The sequence below is a fragment of the Theropithecus gelada genome, chromosome 5, assembly GCF_003255815.1.
Source record: "Theropithecus gelada isolate Dixy chromosome 5, Tgel_1.0, whole genome shotgun sequence".
In the NCBI taxonomy this organism is placed as follows: domain Eukaryota; kingdom Metazoa; phylum Chordata; class Mammalia; order Primates; family Cercopithecidae; genus Theropithecus; species Theropithecus gelada.
The window spans coordinates 91146282-91164846 of record NC_037672.1 but is presented as its reverse complement, the minus strand read 5'-3'; the positions used below and the strand labels follow the sequence as shown (position 1 = coordinate 91164846).

General features: G+C 42.5%; 1 protein-coding gene across 4 annotated transcripts; it reads right to left on the bottom strand.

Annotated features, from left to right (window-relative positions):
* Nucleotides 1–150: 150 nt before the first annotated feature.
* Nucleotides 151–17049, bottom strand: OCIAD2 (OCIA domain containing 2). 4 transcript variants are annotated; one of them, XM_025386640.1, is made up of 7 exons: nucleotides 16766–16930; nucleotides 14513–14640; nucleotides 10150–10246; nucleotides 8149–8202; nucleotides 4350–4397; nucleotides 3123–3240; nucleotides 151–334 (listed from the first exon to the last, which is right to left on the bottom strand). In XM_025386640.1, exons 2-7 carry the CDS (start codon nucleotides 14576–14578, stop codon nucleotides 253–255), a joined length of 465 nt encoding a protein of 154 aa, XP_025242425.1. In that variant the 5' UTR covers nucleotides 14579–14640; nucleotides 16766–16930; the 3' UTR covers nucleotides 151–252. The 4 variants fall into 4 exon arrangements, with proteins under 4 accessions (XP_025242425.1, XP_025242426.1, XP_025242428.1 ...); XM_025386641.1 differs by having other exon boundaries at nucleotides 14513–14649; nucleotides 16766–16892; XM_025386643.1 differs by lacking the exon at nucleotides 10150–10246 and having other exon boundaries at nucleotides 16766–17049.
* Nucleotides 17050–18565: the final 1516 nt, after the last annotated feature.

Here is an 18565-nt window from a genome sequence, read left to right as displayed (position 1 = left end):
TCAAATGATCTGTCTGCCTCGGCCTCCCATTACAGGCATGAGCCACTGCACCATGCCCCAACATGTTCTTAAAGAGTAGAAAAACATGTAATGTTTAGTTCACTTCAGAGCCTTCCATGTAATACATCTCAGTGAGTGACAGACACGATATTTTTGTTCCATTAGAAGTATTTTATTTTAAAGTACACTTGAAATTTTAAATGTTTACAAATTCAGAGGTTTAAAAAACTTCGAAAGTCACAGACACAGATTTTAGGAAGCTGAAGGCTGAGAGTCTCCCTTCTCACTTAATCCATGCTTTATTTTGCATTCCTCACAGGTAAGCAGGCAGTGCCTAGAAGAGAAGCAAAAATAGACAGTGGTTTGTACTTTGACACTGGAAGCTCTAGTCTTTACATAATATTATTATTCTTATTATTTTAACATAATTTTTAAAATAGAGATGGGGGAATAGTCTATCTATGTTGCCCAGGTTGGTCTCGAGGGCTCAAGGGATCCTCTCACCCACCCCTCTTGAGTAGCTGAGACTACAGGCATGAACAACTGCACCTGCCTTTAAAACAATATTAGATATATAGTCTATGCTAAAGTTCACTAGCCTTGTTCTTTCAGAAATAATAGGAGTTGTTGCTTGGTTTATGGCCCCCAATATTTCACCCCTCAAAAAGCCAATAATGAGCTTTTTGTTGAAACACATGGTTGTATTTGTGGTCAGGGTCAGGCAGGGTTTGAACATCTTGATTCTTTTTGAATTCAAGTAATTTCTAACAATAGCATAAAAATTATAAACATACAGTGCGTTGATCCAGGATTAAACTATATGGCTATGGAGTTAGGTTTGGACACACATGTGCACATATATATATACACACATAATTTTTTAAATTAAAAAAATGATACTTCCAGAATTTCTGGTTTATAGTTTGCCGAACTTGTCCCAGTTTCCTTAGGATACCAAGGAAAATGCACAGCTTCATTCTAGAATAATATTCACATTTGAATATGGAATAGATGTCAAGTCCCTTCTTGCATTAAAGTTTTATAATCTTACAAATTCAACAAACATTTACTACTATGAGGAGTTGGCAACAGGATAACTTTATGCAGGACAGTGATAGGATGTGTTTTGAATGATAGAAAACTCATTCAATCTGGCCTGGGTGGGAAGGATTACTTCGAAGGTAGCAAGGCCAGAAACTGCTACTGTAAAACCCTGAAGAGATGGATGAGGAACCCCTTTCTCTCACTTATTTCCCCCCATTGCTTTGAGAATGAAGTGAAAATCCTTAGCATGGCATAAATTCCTTCAGGAGCTGACTTCTACCTGCCTGGACTTCCAGCTTGTTCTTTGCCTTTCCCAATAGCTCTTTATGCTCCAGCCGTAGGATGTATTTATGGTTCCCTTTAAAAATGAAAATTTCTCTTCTCTACATACTATTCCTGGCCTGGAATCCCCTTCTTCAACCCTGCTATAGCTCCTACTATAGCCATAGCTCCTGCTATAGCTCCTACTATAGCCATAGCTCCTGCTATATCTCCTCTTGTCATAGCTTCTGCTGTAGCTACTACTACTTGAATCTATTAAGATTCAAGTCAAGCATCATCACCTACTCCAAGAAGTCCTTAATGCCTATTCCTTAACCCTCCCCTCCACCTCAACTTAGTTAAGTGCCCCACTCTACTTTCCCTTAATTAAGAAATCAAATAGCTTTGTGAATTATTGCCTCTCAGATTTGCTGGTAATGGCCCTTCACATAGGGCATAGCAATTGGTTATCAGCTATGAATGCAAGCCCAGAGTGGGGCTGCTGTGGCTGGCAGTGGGAAGGCAAAATGAAACCACAGAACGCAGAGCTTAAAGGAGCCCTGGAAACTAGTTACTTCAGTCACCTCCTTTCACAATGGACATTGTCTGAAAAATGTAGATTTCAGTCTTGTGTTCATAATTATTCTGAAATCCAAAGTTGGTTAATTGCAAAAGACACTCCTGAAATTGAAGAGGAAGAAGAAGCAGTCAACAAAATTCTCTCCTTTACTTGTGATACTTTTTCTTTCTTTTCCTACACAGACCAGAATCATGTGGTCAATTCCTCCTCAGCAAGCTGACTCTAAAACACAACTTAGCAAGGATGGACTGAAGTTGGTGTTGTCTGTAAAAATGGAATTAATGATTCTCTGGTGGCCTTGCTTCTGCAATGGGAAGAGTAAGGGTTTGGAAAACAGATGATCTGAGGGGAAAGACCCTTTTCCACCCACTGCTAATGATGTCACCTTCAGAAGGTCTCTACAGCTCTTTGGGTCTCATGCAGCTCATCAGAAAGAGACAGTATTGAAGGGCCCATCTATTACTACAGGACTAGGGAACATGGCTTTCCAAAGTCACATAGTTAGAAAAAGAACTTGAGTGTTTTGACTTCTAGTCCAGTTTGTTTTCATCATATTGTGCTGCTTCTCAGATAGAACTCACTGTGACCAGTGAGGGGTCTTTAGAGAAATGTGTTCCCAACACTAATCTGGTAACTACTATAGTAAAAATAGCTAATGTTTACTGAGCACTTACTGAGTGTCACGAATAATCATTTCTATTCTTTACATCTCATAAAAACTATCCTGATCACTATTTTATACAGATAAGGAAATTGAAGATCAGAGAGCTTAAGAAACTTGCAGGGTCACACAACTTAGTTAAGCGGTAGAACTGGTTTTCAACCCAAGTACTATAACAGCAGAGGTGATGCCATTAACTCCAAAGTCATATTGCCTATTTCCCCTATAGAGAATCATGATATATACAGTATTAACATAGAAAAAGCTCTGAGAAGCCCTGCAGTAAAGAAACCTGTTAAAGTTTTGTGTAACTCTGTGATGGTGGAAGCCATAACTGCTCATTGAGGAATTCTTTAGAAACTTGCACAATGTTTGAACACAGTAGGTTCCCATTAAATATTTATCAAACAAATGAAATTGGTAAGTGTAGTAACAAAGTCAATGCTAAACTTGAGGATTAAAACTTTTTTAACATGTGAATTTTAAAAAGTGTGTTTAATATAATAAATAATGAATAATCTTTCATTTAATTTCTTATAATTACATTACAATCCCTCAACCAAACAGATTACAAACCTGTTATGCTGTGGACCAAAACCAGCCCCACGAAGCTGATCTTCAAAAAAATAGAATTTACTCTGGCATACTCCTATGTATGATACCTTTCCAAGGCCAAATCCCAAGAGACCAGCAACTGTAAAAGCAGGTTGGGAGAGGTCATTTAAAGGTTGAGAATCTTCTCTATTAGTTATCTTCCAGAGCTTTAAAAATTAACGCTGGTAATTTTAAAATTAAAAGGACCATGCTAAATCAATGAATGAAGACTCTGAGAAGGAAGTCTCTATTAGAAAAGAACAGGATTGGGAACTGGAGACTTCCCCATCTCAACTTTGAACTGGTGGTGGAAGGGGCAGGACAGAGCAAGCCACAGTGCTGTCCTGGAGACAGATGGCCAGAGAGGGCCCACCTGTCAAGCAAATGGTTGAGGCCACTGGGGCAGGGGAAGGTGGCTGGGTTGTGGCTATAGGCAGCTTCCAAATCACTGGGTAGAAATGCCCCTAATCTTCCTTATGGCCTTGGAGTAGTGGAGAGTTTCAGTCTCTCTTGCCTACGAGGGAGAGGGACCCTCCTATGGAAGAGATCTCAAATCTGTTCCTCCTGCTAGGAATGAATGCGGTTTCAGACTATCAACTAAAATGTGTCCTTTTTGTACATAAAACATCTGTTGATACTAGGTGAAGGAAGATGAAACCCCAAGTTTGTGGTTACTCTATTATTAGAAATCCCCTGATTCTTAAAAATTACTGATTTTTTATATCCATTGTAGAAAACATTTTGAAAAGACTAGCCAGGGCAAAAGAGGAAAATAAAAATCCATAAAGGATCTATCATTCAGAGGCTCTGCTACTGATAATCTCATTATATATCCTTCCAGTCCTTCTTAGTCCATGCTTTAAGGATGGTCTAAGAAGAAGTCCTTACTGCTAAGCTGTATATCAGAAAATGTTGAGTGAACTAAGAAATGCAGACTAGCAGAAAATAGAGGTTGATTTTTTTAAAAGTCAATATAGGCAGTTTAGTTAAGCTGGACATTCATATCTCCAGTTGCTAGTAATGTCTTTTTTTTTTTTCAAAATTTTATTTATTATTATTTTTTAAAATAGATACAAGGTTTCACCATATTGCCCAGGCTGGTCTGGAACTCCTGGACTCAAGCAATCCACCCGCCTCAGCCTCCCAAATTCCTGGGATTACAGACGTGAGCCACCACACTTGGCTTGCTTTTTTATTTCTGTGACTTACGTGCAACTTTGGGCAATGATCCAAATCTAGGATTAGCTGCCAAATAACCTAAGGAGTAATACAGAAATACATTATTATTTCATTTTATAACTTAAATTATAAGTTATTCTTAAAGTATAAAGAAGCCTCCAAAATTTAAGACATATAATTTCTTAAATGTATACATATTCTGACTTTAGAAAGATGATCTTGGCCGGGCACAGTCACTCACACCTGTAATCCAGCACTTTGGAGGCTGAGGCGGGCAGATCACCTGAGGTCAGGAGTTCGAAATCAGCCTGGCCAACATGGTGAAACCCCGTCTCCACTAAAAAAATACAAAAATTAGCCAGCCATGATGGTGGGTGCCTGTAATCCCAGCTACTTGGGAGGCTGAGGCAGGAGAATCGCTTGAACCCAGGAGGCAGAGGTTGCAGTGAGCTGAGATGGCACCAATGCACTCCAGCCTGGGTGACAGAGTGAGACTCCATCTCAAAAAAAAAAAAAGGAAAAACGAAAAAAAAAAAGGATCTTAAAGGAGTTATGATTCAACTCTCAGTTGAATTTAACTGCCAGACAGTCATTTTAGGCAAATTATAAATATTAGCTGTAATGTGTAGAAAAATAATATGAAACAGACAATTCAAGACTGATTCAAAGACATCAAGCAAAGGTAGGGCTGACAACAGTGTTCAAAGAGATTAGTCATCATCCTCTTTTTTTTTAAATTATACTTTAAGTTAGAGTACATGTGCACCCTCTTTTCTTTTTAAGTAACTCAACATAGAGAGTTTCCATTTGGAGATTCACAGTGTATATCATTATTTTACAATGCAAACAGTACAACTCATGGTAGTTAGAATAATGGCCTTTTAGAGATACCCACATCTGAATTCCTGGAAAAGGTGAATGTATTAGGTCCCAAAAGGGGGATTAAGGTAGAAAATGGAACTGATGTTGCTAATCAGATGACTTTAAAGGAGAGAGATGATCAAGGTGGGCCCAATGTGATCCTTCAGTGTGGAAGAGGAAACGTGACAGGACAGAGAGATGGCAGCAAGAGAAGAACTTGGCTCAATGTTCCTGACTTTACGGTCATAGGAAGGGGCCACCGGTTAAGAAATATGCGTGGTTCTAGAAGCTGGAAAGGAAAAGGAAGCCCATGAGCCTCCAGAAGGAACACAGCTGCGGTGATGCCTTGATTTTAGCCCAGTGAGACCCATTTCAGAATTTTGATTTCCAAGAACTGTAAGATAATACATTTGTGTTGTTTTAAGTCACTCTGTTTGTGGTAATTTGTTAGAGATGTTATAGAAAACTGATATTAAACTCCGAAAAAATATGTTAGCATAGACGCAAAAAATGGTAGATGTCTTGGTCTGTTTTCTGCTCCTGTAACAGAATACCACAGGCTGGATAATTTATAAAGAACAGAAGTTCACTTGGCTCACACTTCTGGAGGCTGAGAAATCCAAGAGCATAGAGCTGGCATTTATGAGGGTTATCCATGGCAAGGAAGTGTAGGAAACAGAGAGCAAGAGGAGAGGCTGAACACATCCTTTTTATCAGGAACTCACTCCCATGATAATGGTATTAATCCATTCATGAGGGTGGAGCCCTCATAACCTCTTAAAGGCTGTACCTCTTGATACTGTTACAATGGCAGATAAATTTCACCCTGAATTTTGAGGGACACATTCACACCACAAGCAGTAGATTTGGAGTAGTTTAATACTTATAAAACATAATCTGGGCCGGGTGTGGTGGCTCTTGCCTGCAATCTCAGCACTTTGGGAGGCTGAGGTGGGCAGATCACTTGAGGTCAGGAGTTTGAGACCATCCTGCCCAACATGGTGAAACCCTGTCTCTACTAAAAATACAAAAATCAGCAGGATGTGGTAGCACAGGCCTGCAATCCCAGCTACTATGGAGGCTGAGGCAGGAGAATTGCTTGAACCCAGCAGGTGGAGGTTGTAGTGAGCCCAGATCATGCCACTGCACTCCAGCCTGAGTGACAGAGTGAGACTCCGTCTCAAAAACAAACAGACAAACAAAAAACCCATAATCCCCATAGATGTCCCAGCCCCAATATTTTTATCTGTGTCAAAAATGATCTGAAAAATGCTATCTTCAAATTGTAAAAATACAATCATATTTAATACATGACCTTTATGGACAAGAATGATATTGGTCAAAGTGGGATTCTCCTAGATATGTGACATGTGGTTTTTGAGACTCAGAAAAGAACTAGGACTTCTTCCCTCATATTTACTGGTACAAATGTTCCTTTTAAGATCCTGGTAATCAAGCCTGGGTGTGATGGCTCACACCTGTAATCCCAGCACTTTGGGAGGCTGAGGTGGGAGGATCACTTGAGCTCAGGAGTTTGAGACCAGCCTGGGCAATATAGTGAGACACTGTCTCTGCAAAAATTTAAAAAACAAAAAATTAGCTGGGTGTGGTGGCATGTGTCTATAGACCCAGCTACTTGGGAAGCTGAGATGGGAGCGTCACTTGAGCCCAGGAAGTTGAGACTGCAGGGAGCCATTATTATATCACTGCAGTGGATGAAGGCGAGACCCTGTCTCAAAAACAAACAAATAAACAAAAAACCAACAAAACAAAACCCCAAGACCCCCATAAAATCCTGATAATCAGAAGCCAGGCATGGTGGCACGTGCCTATAATCCCAGGTACTCAAGAGGTCTAGAGGGGAGGATTGCTTGAGCCCAATAGTTTGAGGACAGCCTGGGCAACATAGCAAGACCTTGTCTCATTAAAAAAAAAATAATAAAAATAAAGCAAAATCCTGTTAATCAACAGTGTTTGATAAAATGGGCTTAAACAGGATAAGGTGCCTTCTTGCCACCTGTGGACTAAGGAATGTCTCTGGATTCTCTGGTCAGGTGGAGACAGGGAGGAGATGAAGAAGGAAGAACAGAGAGGAAAACAGGAAAATGTTAAGAGGCAGGGAGAGGTTATGTGGGGAGATGCAAGGCAGCTGCTGGCCCTTACGGTCTCTTGTATGGAGGAGACAGGGTGCCCTCCTCAGGCAGATGCAGCGTCTTGCCAAAAGAAATGGCATGGTGGACACAGCTTAGGGTGGATTTCAGTTTCCCCCACCTTCTCCCTGGAACATCCTTATTTGTGCAGGGAACCGTCTGTCTAACCATATACAGAGGCCCTGGGAGACACTGGACTCCGGCACAGAGAAAGGCACAGGATTGCTTCTCTGTTGTTCCTGTAAATGAAGCAAATTTATTATCTTACAGTTCTTGAGGTCAAAATGGGTCTCGCTGGATGAAAACCAAGGTTTTAACTGTGTTCCTTAAATGGGCTGCATTCCTATCTGAAGGCTCGAGGGTTTCTTACCTTTCTAGCTTCTTGAGGCTGCCCACGTTCCTCCACTAATGGTTCCTTCCTCCATCTTCAAGGCCAGCAATGTTGAGCTGAGGCCTCACATTGCCACCTCTCTGATTCTACCTTCAGATCCTGCCTTTCACTTTTAAGGACCCTTTCAATTGCACTGGGCCCACTTGGATCACCCAGGATACTCTCCCTATTTTAAAGTCAGGTGATTAACAACCTTAATTCCATCTGCAACTTTAATTTCCTTTTGCCATGTAACCTAATATATTCACTAATTCTGGGGATTAGGATGCTTTCTGGGGAGATAGGGACTTAGGCTGAAAACAGACAGAAGTTTGTGGAAAAACATCCTTCACCAAAAAATAAATGTCAAGAGCCAAAAAGCTTCCAAGAGGGTCACAGAAAACTGGACTCTCTGAAATTAGATTATTTAACAAATATAGAATCTTACCTTGGTAGACTAGTCCCTGGGTGACAAGCATGCTTACAAGAGAAAAAGGCAGAGCTGTAAAGCAAAAATGTCCTTCAATATTGGTATTTTAAAAATTGGCACCTCACCGAGAAGTTAGGGAGAATTATTCTGAGTTTTTTCTCTTACCTTCCTTGGCAGTGAATTTTTGTTCATTTGTTATTTTACTTATTCAACAAATATTTATTAAGTGCAGTATGGAGAATTTTCTTGGAATCTTCCCCAGTCACTTACCCTGAGGCACAGCATTAATTTGAACCCTATTCTACTTCATGTCTAACATCCACTTGTACTGAATGCCATCATGCACAAGATTCTAAGCACTACATATAATAAAGGCATCTTAGGGTATATGTACATTTACCTGTTGAATTTGGGAGTTGCCTTTAGCTATGTGTGTATTTCGAAATTTTCAATCCTACACAAATGTTAAAAAGCAATATAATAAACTCCTACATACCTTTCATCTAGATTCATTAATTGTGAACATTTTGCCAAGTTTGCTTTATCTAATTTTTCCTTTTTTGTCTGAGCCATTTGAGATTTGCAAACATTATGACTCTGTCACTAAATACTTCAGCAGGTGTCTTCTAAAAACTAGAATGTTTCCCTACGTAATTACACCACCATTAGCATGGTCAAAACATTTATATTTCTTGAACACTCATACTCAAGAAAAATTATATTAACTTATACACAATCGTTATTCAAATCTCTCCAACTAGCCCAATAGCTGTGGGCTTTTTCCAACTCAGAAATTCAGGGATCATACATTATACATATTCTCCTATTTGATTTAGTCTAGGACAGTTCCTTGTCTTTCTTTTTCTTTTTCATGACATTTTGTCTTACAATTTGTATTTGCCTGAAGATCCAAATTAAAGATCACAAGATGACTATGTTCATGTTAAACATGTGTAATGTTTAGCTATAATTTTTAAAACAGAAAATTTAGTCTGGGAAAGGCAGCTTCTAGTTCTGTCCATCAATATGTGTCAAATAACTTCTTTCAAAAGCAGAGAGTAGTGATAAACATGTAGCTCTTTCTAGTTCAACCAAGACAGATCAAATAGCAACCAATTTTTCCACTCATAGCTACCCTATAGTGGGCAAATGGGTCATACTGAAGTGTTAGTCTACTAGGGCCCAATTAAATTTTCTGACAACTCATAGGTTGTCAGAAAACACATGAATTTCTAGAAGCACAGTCAGTAATCCTATAATGTATAATGAATATCAGCTTCTAGTGTTATTTCCCAAACAGGTGATACTAAATTTGAATGACTTAAGAAATCAAAATGAGTATTTCAAAGTATACATTATCCACACATCAGCAATGTTGCAAAATATCAAGACTGTATCTACAGGTTCTACTATGCCATTTTCAAATACTGAATTACACATTTTTTTAATTGGAAGAGACCTTAATGCACAGCCTGATTGTCTTATGTGAGGCAGGCTCAGAAAGAGGAAGTGACTCAGCTGAAAATGTTATTTCAGAGACAGTGTAAGAGAAGTATTAATGGAACGTGGCCATTTTTCATTCATTTGAGAAATATCGATTAGGTATTTCTATGAACAGGGCACTGTGCTAGGCTATAGAATGAAGGTCCAGATGAACTTGACATTATTTCTGAACCCTGTGAAACTTAGAGGCCAGCAGAATGTAGGAAGGTCTACTCTTTGGGAATCAACAAATTCTAAATAATTGTCTTGGTACACATTCTTGGTCACATATTCTTGGTAAAGGGAAGAATTACGTGTGCATCATTTTTTGCTAAGTGAGGTAAAGTGCTCCTTAATCAGATATTATCTCTGCCTTAAAAAAGGTCTGAACTTGGATTTAAACTCTAAACATCCCTGAATATCAGAGTTCATCAGATATTTATGCAAAGTCTCTGCTCAAACGTAAGTCATTACCACAATTCTAATATGAATATTTAGGCAGTTTACTGCCGCAAATACAATGTTAAGTACAATTACCTCTCTTCCAGAAACTTTCTTCCTGACATTCTCGCATAATCTTTGAGATCTCTGCTCTGTGGATGTGCAGTTTTGATTTTGGACAAAACAACAGGCTCTGTAAGGAAAGTTATATGGTGAGCTAACAGATCATCCGAAAATCACCCATTTGTTTTCTCCAGAAGTGAACAGGGAGGTCTCTTCACCTGTAACACAATGTGTGTTCTGTACCGGAGGCAGCCCAAAGCAATGATAAATTTCCAAGAGTGCTTTCTCACTGGGAACACTGATGAACTTAGACAGCAGAAGAATTCTAGTTGGAGAGTGGGAGTGATTCACTGACTGGCGCAGGCAGCAAATTTGTGGTCAGGTTGAATCCCTGCTGAGGCCACATTTCCTTCCCTACCTCCATGCCTCTATGTGGTTTACTGTACCTAGAATGCTGTTCACTCTCGCCACCTGACTGGTCTTAACACCCAGCTGAACATTGTCTCCTGGGTGAGGAAAGAGATTTTCCCTATAGCACACAGTATTTAGACATCGAGCATCACACTCAGAGAACCTATGTACACGAACTTCTGTATGCATTTTTAAACTGTGGACTGCTTTTTATTATTTGACATAGTTTACTTTCAGTCTGGAGGCTTTTTTTTTTTTACACATTTATAAATGGTGTGCACATAATTTATGGTGCAACTATTGACATGATTGACATAACTATTTTTATTAGTTCTGTAGTATTTTTTGGAATTTATTTATTAAAAAATTTTAAAATATTTTAATTGCTGTGGGTACATAGTAGGTTCTGCAGTGTTTTTTTTGTTTGTTTTTTGGACAGAGTCTCATTTGTCACCTGGGCTGGAGTGCAAGGGCGTGATCTTGGCTCACTGCAGACTCTACCTCCCAGGTTCAAGCAATCCTCTTGTCTCAGCTCCCCTAGTAGCTAGGACTATAGCGACAATGGGGTTTTGCCATGTTGCCCAGGCTGGTCTCGAACTCCTGAGCTCAAGCAATCTGCCCTCATCAGCCTCCCAAAGTGTTAGGATTACAAGCCTAAGCCACTGCGCCCAGACTTGCAGTGTTTTTTCAATCAAGTTCATATGCTATCATCTAGACCAACTCCCATCTTTTACCATTCCTTTCGCTTTGTAGGTACATAGCTTTAATCACTCGCTCTTGTCCACATTCTCCACTCCTTCCCCTCTGCCCATCACAACCATTCTGAGTGTTTAATGTTTTATTTCTATCCATTCTTGCAAAATGTTCATTATTTTGGGTGAATATATCTTTTTAATGTAAATAGCACTGTTTTATATATTTTATTCTTAAAACATTCTCAACTCAGCTCTTTGCTTTTAAGGTCCACCCATGTTGCTGTATTCATCTAGTCTGCTGCTTCTAACTGCTACATAACTGTGCACAATGCCTCCAAGTTCCCACCACCTCATGCTCCTCTATGGACCCATGAGAGAACATTTTTCAGACATGAATCTAGAAGTAAAGCTCAGAGTGTGCATATTCTCACTGTGACAGAGTCTTGCTGACCACTCTCTTCAATGACTGCAGTCTCCACTCCTACCTGTAGGGCCTGCACATTCCCTTATGGCTACGTAGCCTGTGTAAGAGCTAGGTATGGGTAAAGAAGATTCCAAGCAAGTTAAAGAAAGAATTTTCTAACACTTGGAATTATCCAGTTTTCTAAGCTGATAGGTATAAAGTAATATTTATTATCTTGTTTGTACTTCTTTGATAATGAATGTGTTTGACTATCTCTACATATTTTTCAGCTACACTGCCCTTCTCCTCTGGTTGTCAGGCAATTCCTGTAATTGGATCTGGGTTGTAATCTTTTCTTATATATTGGCTCATTAATTTTTTTTGTGGAAAAATACATACATATATAACATTTATATATGTTATAACATATTGTAACATTTGCCGTTTTGACCATTTTATTTTTATTTTTATTTTTATTTTTTTTAGAGACAGGGTCTTGCTCTGTCACCCAGACTGGAGTATAGTGGTGCCATCATAGCTCACTGCAGCCTCGAACTCCTGGGCTCAAGTTAACCTCCCACTTCAGCCTCCTGAGTAGCTGGGACTATGGGTGCACACCATCATGCCTGGCTAATTTAAAAAAACGTTTTTTAAATAGGTTAGGGGTTCTCACTATGTTTCTCAGGCTGGTCTTGAACTCCTGGCCTCAAGTGATTGTGATTGTCCCGCTTTGGCTTCCCAAAGTGCTGGGGTTATAGGTATGAGTCACCATGCCTAGCCCCATTATTTATTTATTTTTTTTAATTTAACTTGTTCCTTACTATAGAAGTCACACTTGTGTTTCCTTGTTTGTGAATTATTTATGTGGGTTATTTGCCATTCATCTCCAGGGTTTTAGTGTTTTTCTGGTTGAGGTGCAGCTCCTTAACTCTTGAAGCGTACTTTGATTGTGCTGATCTTGCCACTGTCTTTTTAGACTCTTTCTGTGAAATAGATGTCAATATACAAGATGGTCACCATTTCTTGAGCACTTTGTATGTGCCTGGTCCTGTGCCAAGCACTTTACATGCATGATGTCAGTGAAAGGGGTGGAGAAACCCTCTGGCACCAGTGTCTGTGGAGCTCTACAAGCAGCCCAAGTGGGCAACCTCCCTCTTCTCTCCCTGCAATTCCCCAAGGCACAGTGCAAAGATGCTGTAAGTCACAGGGTGAGTCACAGCAGCAGGAGAAGGAGTTGCTCTCAGTCTCTACCTACCTTCCTTCCTCAGCACAGGCATGCCTCCAGATGCCCAGGGTGAATATTTGCTCTTGCTCTTGGCAGTGCCTGGGGTAGAAATAAGGACTGCCTCCCCTAAATAAACAAATGCACACACCCTGGCTATCACAATTGCTTCCAGTCCTGCAGTCAACCTGTAATCCCAGGCTTTGGGAGGCTGAGGCGGCCAGATCACTTGAGGTCAGGAGTTCAAGACCAGCCTGGCCAACATGGTGAAACTTCATCTCTACTAAAAATACAACAATTAGCTGGGCATGGTGACAGGTGCCTGTAATCCCAGCTACTCGGGAGGCTGAGATAGGAGATTCGCTTGAACCCGGGAGGTGGAGGTTGCAGTGAGCCAAGATTGTGCCACAGCACTCCAGCCTGGATGACAGAGTGAGACTCCATCTCAAAACAAAAACAAAAACAAAAACAAAAGGAGCTCTGGTTATCATTTTCTGTATAGCCATGAATATTTGATGACTCCCCATTTCACAGAGGCAACTCAGGTGTCCAAATAATTCTCCTTGTGACTTTCTATCATTTTTCTGTTTGCCTCGCCTAAACTTTGCTCCTTGAAAATTACTGCCTCCATACACTATTTTTAGCTTGAACATGAATGTCATTGACCCATCAAATGCTTTCTCTTTTCTTCATTGACGTATTCCTGAAATACACAGTATCCATTCCTAACAAATTGAAAAATTATTTCCATGTTAACACTTCGGTTCTCAATCTGCTAGCTAATTAGTAATTAAGGACTCTGCCACCCTGAACAGGAACACCTGTCAGCAGCATAGGATTAGCGTGATTACTCACAGTAATAAAAATGTGAAAAATAAGCAAAATATCACCTGTAATCCCGGCACTTTGGGAGGCTGAGGTGGGAGGATCATTTGAGCTCAGGAGTTTGAGACCAGCCTGGGCAATATAATGGAGCCTCCATCTCTAAAAAATAAATGAATGAATAAATATAAATAAATAAGCAACATATATAATTCTGTTAGAGTCTATTAAGAGTTTTGCTCTGCTCTCAGAAACCTCTTCAGTTACTGACAGTTCATCTAAGAGTTAGTAAGGCTGGATGCCAAACAGGAAAGAGTATAGAAAGGATTTTGTAAATAAAATTTTAAATTTTAAATGTCAGCTTCTTTTCAAAGCAGCTGAAAACACACTTTCCTTCCCCATCCTGTTTTCCCTGAGCCCATCCAACAAAGTGCCAGACTGAAAAAAATAAGATGACTGGTTAAAGATGAAATTTAATAAAAATTCTCTATGATATATATTTTTTCAGATGGCAGGTCCTGCAATTAAAAGTATACCTGACCAGGCATGGTGGCTCACGCCTGTAATCCCAGCACTTTGGCAGGCCTAGATGGAGGATTAATTGAGGCCAGGTATTTGAGACCAGCCTGGGCAATACAGTGAGACCTCATGTCTAACCACAAGAAAAATTAGCCAGGCATGGGGGCCTGTACCTCTCATCCCAGTTAAGTGAGAAGCTCAAGTAGGAGGATCATTTAATCCAGCAGTTCGAGACTGCAGTGAGCCATGATTGCTCTCAAGTCTGGGTGACAGTGTGAGATCGTGTCTCAATCAATGAATTGATCAATAAAGATAAAAGTATACCTGCTTGCTTGGTGGTGGCAAATGGGTATCTTTATCTTGGTTTCCACGAGTAGACGCTGAAGCCATGATGACTTTGTATTTGCTCTCCTTCCAGTTGTTTATCCTCTGCTTACTCCTTGACCCAGCGCCTAAGGAACCTAGAAGAGAATCATTATGCCATGACTGAATGTTTGTATCAAGCTTAAAAGCATCCTGAGGATCCACTGGAGTTATCTGGAAAACTCGTTTTTCCTTTTGTCATTAGTCCATCTGCAAACTCAGTTTCTAGTGCTCCTCTTCCACCAGCACACACACATTCACTCACTAATGGGGACAGATCAGATTTAGAATAGAGTGAAATACCACACTGTGCACTGAGTGTCGATTATGTGCCAGGCCAGGGGATATGAAGAAGGATAAAACAAGATCACCACTGAAGGAATTCACAGTCCAAAAGGGGAGATAGACAAGTCAACAGTTACACAACATGAAAAGGGTTCCCTCGAGGTGTGCACAGGATGCTAGGGAAGAAAAAAAAGCAGGGTTCATTCCATCTAGTCAGGTCACAAAAGGAACTAGGATTCCTAAGCTTTCAGGAGGATCTGTGGAGGGTAGATGGACTCTGGGGCAGGAGGACGAGGTTGGAAGGTGGTGCACTAGTGCAGGCAAGGAGTTACAGGAACCTGAACAAAGACCTTGGTGGGAATTTAGCGTCTTTGATAGAGATGCTAAATTTGGGTTTGGAAATGTTGGATTTGGGTGCCTGTGGGGGAAAACAGTGGAATTAGCCACTGTTAATATATGACAATTTGGGTCTGGAGTTCCAGAACAGGGGTAGGCTTGAGAAATGAAGTTGGGAGCTGCCATCATAGAGATGAAAGTTAAAGCAGGGAACTTGAACAAGTGTGTCTAAAAACAGTATTGGAGAATATGAACATTGAGCCCAAGGGAATATTGAAAAGAGAAGAACGAAATATTAAAAAAAAAAAAAAAAAAGCAGGCCAAGGAAATGACTGAGAAGGAATAGCTGATATAGAGGGGAGGGAATTTCTGAAGGAGGCAGTGAATCATCAACATCATTACATGGCTTAGAAAAGTGGACCCTGGATCTGGCAATTATGGACATAATCCAGGTGGACTTTGAGCCTCCTCCTGCCCCCGGTGGCCACTGCATTCTGCAGCCCTGAACTCCACCACTACCTCTGCTTTTCTTCTGCGAAGTGAACCTCTTATACACAATTCTGTTTCCTACATCAGTTACTAAACTTCCAGGCATTTGAGCCAAGGGGACCCGTACTCACACCAAGTTTCATCGCAGGTGCCTAATGTGATTACAGGGGCACCACAGTGCCCTGCATGGGAAAGTACTGGGGTCAGAGAGACCAGAGTTCAAATCGCGACCCTTTCCCCCTGCCATCCCTGTGCTTTGGTGCAAATGACTTAATTCGTCTGTGCCTCAGCTTTCTCCACTGTTAAGTGGGCATAATGGACCAACAATGGTGACGGGCCGTTGCAGGAATGAAGATGAGGATGAGGATGAGGGATGCTCCATAAAGCCCCCCGCTCAGCACCCAGCAGGCTGAGTCTGAACGCACGAAGGGGCGGCTGTCAGAGTGGCCCTGCACGCCTTCCATTTCCTGAGCATTCCCAGGAAGTCTTTGCTGACCAGGCCAAATTAGATTATCTTTGCTTAGCCATTAGGCCGCTGCCCTATATTGGGAGGCAAAGATACCTCTCAGCTTCGGTGGCCAGGTCCCCTGGCACCCACTTAGTCCTCAGTCTACACCTAAAAGCAAGCCTTCTGAGGGTCTTGCCTTGCAGGTGTAGCTCCGACCCCCCACGCCGGGGTGGTCCGGGAACCCTCTGTTTCTTCAGTGGTGGGGAAGAGACCCGTGGGTTCGTGGGTTCGTGGGTGCTGACCGGCGGACGTGCGGAGAAAAGAGCGCCGCAGCATGGGGGGCGGGGGTGCTTCTTAGTGGAGTGGGGCGCCTGCCCGGCTGGACGGCGGGCGGGCGACACCGCACTTTCTAGTCCAGTCGGGGGAGCCGGGAGTCAGCCTACTGGAGTCCGCCGCCATCCCTGGCCAGAAGCAGCCAGCGCCACCCCACGCTCTCCAGCCCCTAGCCACCGCCGGGGTCGCCAGGGTCCGAGCAAAGGGGGAGTGGGGGGCGGCCAACATTGCGCCGCGCCGCCTTCAAAGGACTGCCCTGCGGAGCTGCGTTCCCCCAAGGCCACTCCCTCCCGTCGTTAACACCCCCCGGGGCGGGGGCTCACCTGTGTGGTCAGGGTCGCCTCCGAGGCCGAGTCCCTCGCCGCCGAGCCCTGCAGGCCTCGCTCCTCCGCGACTGCACGGCGGGCCAGCTGCAGCCTCCCGAGTACCCCACCTGTCTCCCCGGCTTCCTCCCCGTCCTTTGTGTTTTCTTCTTTTGCTCCGCCTCCTCGCCTGCCCGCTAAGCACTTAAGCTGGTGAAGTCACCCTACTGCCACCTGGCAGTCACTTTCGCTGTTGGTGGCAACCCAGGCTGGAACTTAGCTCTGGCTGGAATCCCCGCCCCGTCCTTAAGGCTTGTCCCGACACCAAGTAGGTTATAGTTCCTTTGTGCCTTCTAAATGACTCCCTTCCTGCAGCAATCACAGCAGCAACAGCCGTGTATTGCGCCCCTGCCCTGGGCCGGCGTGGGCATCACCTTTGCACTCCTTTCTGCAGCCCTGTGGGGCGCCCACTGTGACCTGCACTTCACAGACGGGTCATCTGAGTCGTGCAGGCCACTAAGGGAGCCCGGAGTCAACCCCAGGCCTGCTTGGCTCCCAGGCCTTCTCTTTCCATTGCTCTTTGTCGGTTCCCTCCTGCCTCCTGTCCCTCCCCAACTCTGACTTGTGGAGGGAAGCCGTTGACATGTGGGGGTACCTTTAATACCGACATTACTTGTTACCAGAGAGGGGTCCCGATCCAGACGCCAAGCGAGGGTTCTTGGACTTCGCGCAAGAAAGAATCTGGGGTGAGTCCCTAAAGTGAGAGCAAGTTTATTAAGGAAGTAAAGAAACAGGCCGGGGACGGTGGCTCACCCCCATAATCCCAACACTTTGGGAGGGAAAGGCAGGCGGATCACATGAGCTCAGGAGTTCAGACCAGCCTGGTCAACATGTTGAAACGCCCTCTCTACTAAAAATACCAAAAGTTAGCCAGGCGTGGTGGGGTACGCCTGTAATCCCAGCTACTCGGGAGGCTGAGGCAGGAGAATCGCTTGAACCCGGGAGGCGGAGGTTGCAGTGAGCCGAGATTGCGCCATTGCACTTCAGCCTGGGTGACAAAGCCAGACTCTGTCTCAAAAAAAAAATCCCAAAAAACAAAAAAACAAGAACAACAACAAAAAAGAATGGCTACTCCATTGGCAGAGCAGCTGTGTGGGCTGCTCAGCTGATTATACTTGTAGTTATTTCTTGATTATATGCTAAACAAGTGGTGGATTATTCATGAGTTTTCCAGGAAAGGGGTGGTCAATTCCCAGAGCTGAGGGTTTCTTCACTTTTTAGACCATATAGGGTAACTTTCTGACGTTGCCATGGCATTTGGCATTTGTAAACTGTCATGGCCCTGGTGGGAGTGTCTTTTATCATGCTATTGCATTAAAATTAGCATTTAATGAGTAATGAGGACGAACAGAGGTCACTTTCATGACCATCTAGATTTTGGTGGGTTTTGATTGGCCTCTTTACTGAGTCCTATTTCATCAGCAGTCTTTGTGACCTGTACCTTGTGCCAACTTCTATCTCATCCTGTGACTAAGAATGCCAAACCACCTGGGAAGGCAGCCCAGTAGGTTTCAGCCTTATTTTACTCAGTCCCTGTTCAAGATGGAGTGGCTCTGGTTCAAATACCTTTGGACACAGTTACGGCTGCCGTGGCTGACAATGTTTTCTGGCCTGAGCTGCCAGGACTGACTGCATGTGTTGACTGGTAGAGAGGCTGTGGACCTCCACTGAAGGCCCACTTCATTTCTCACTCTTTCCTATTGCACAAATTGGTCCTTGTACCTGTGGCCCCTTCCTCCTTATGCCTCCAGGATCCACACC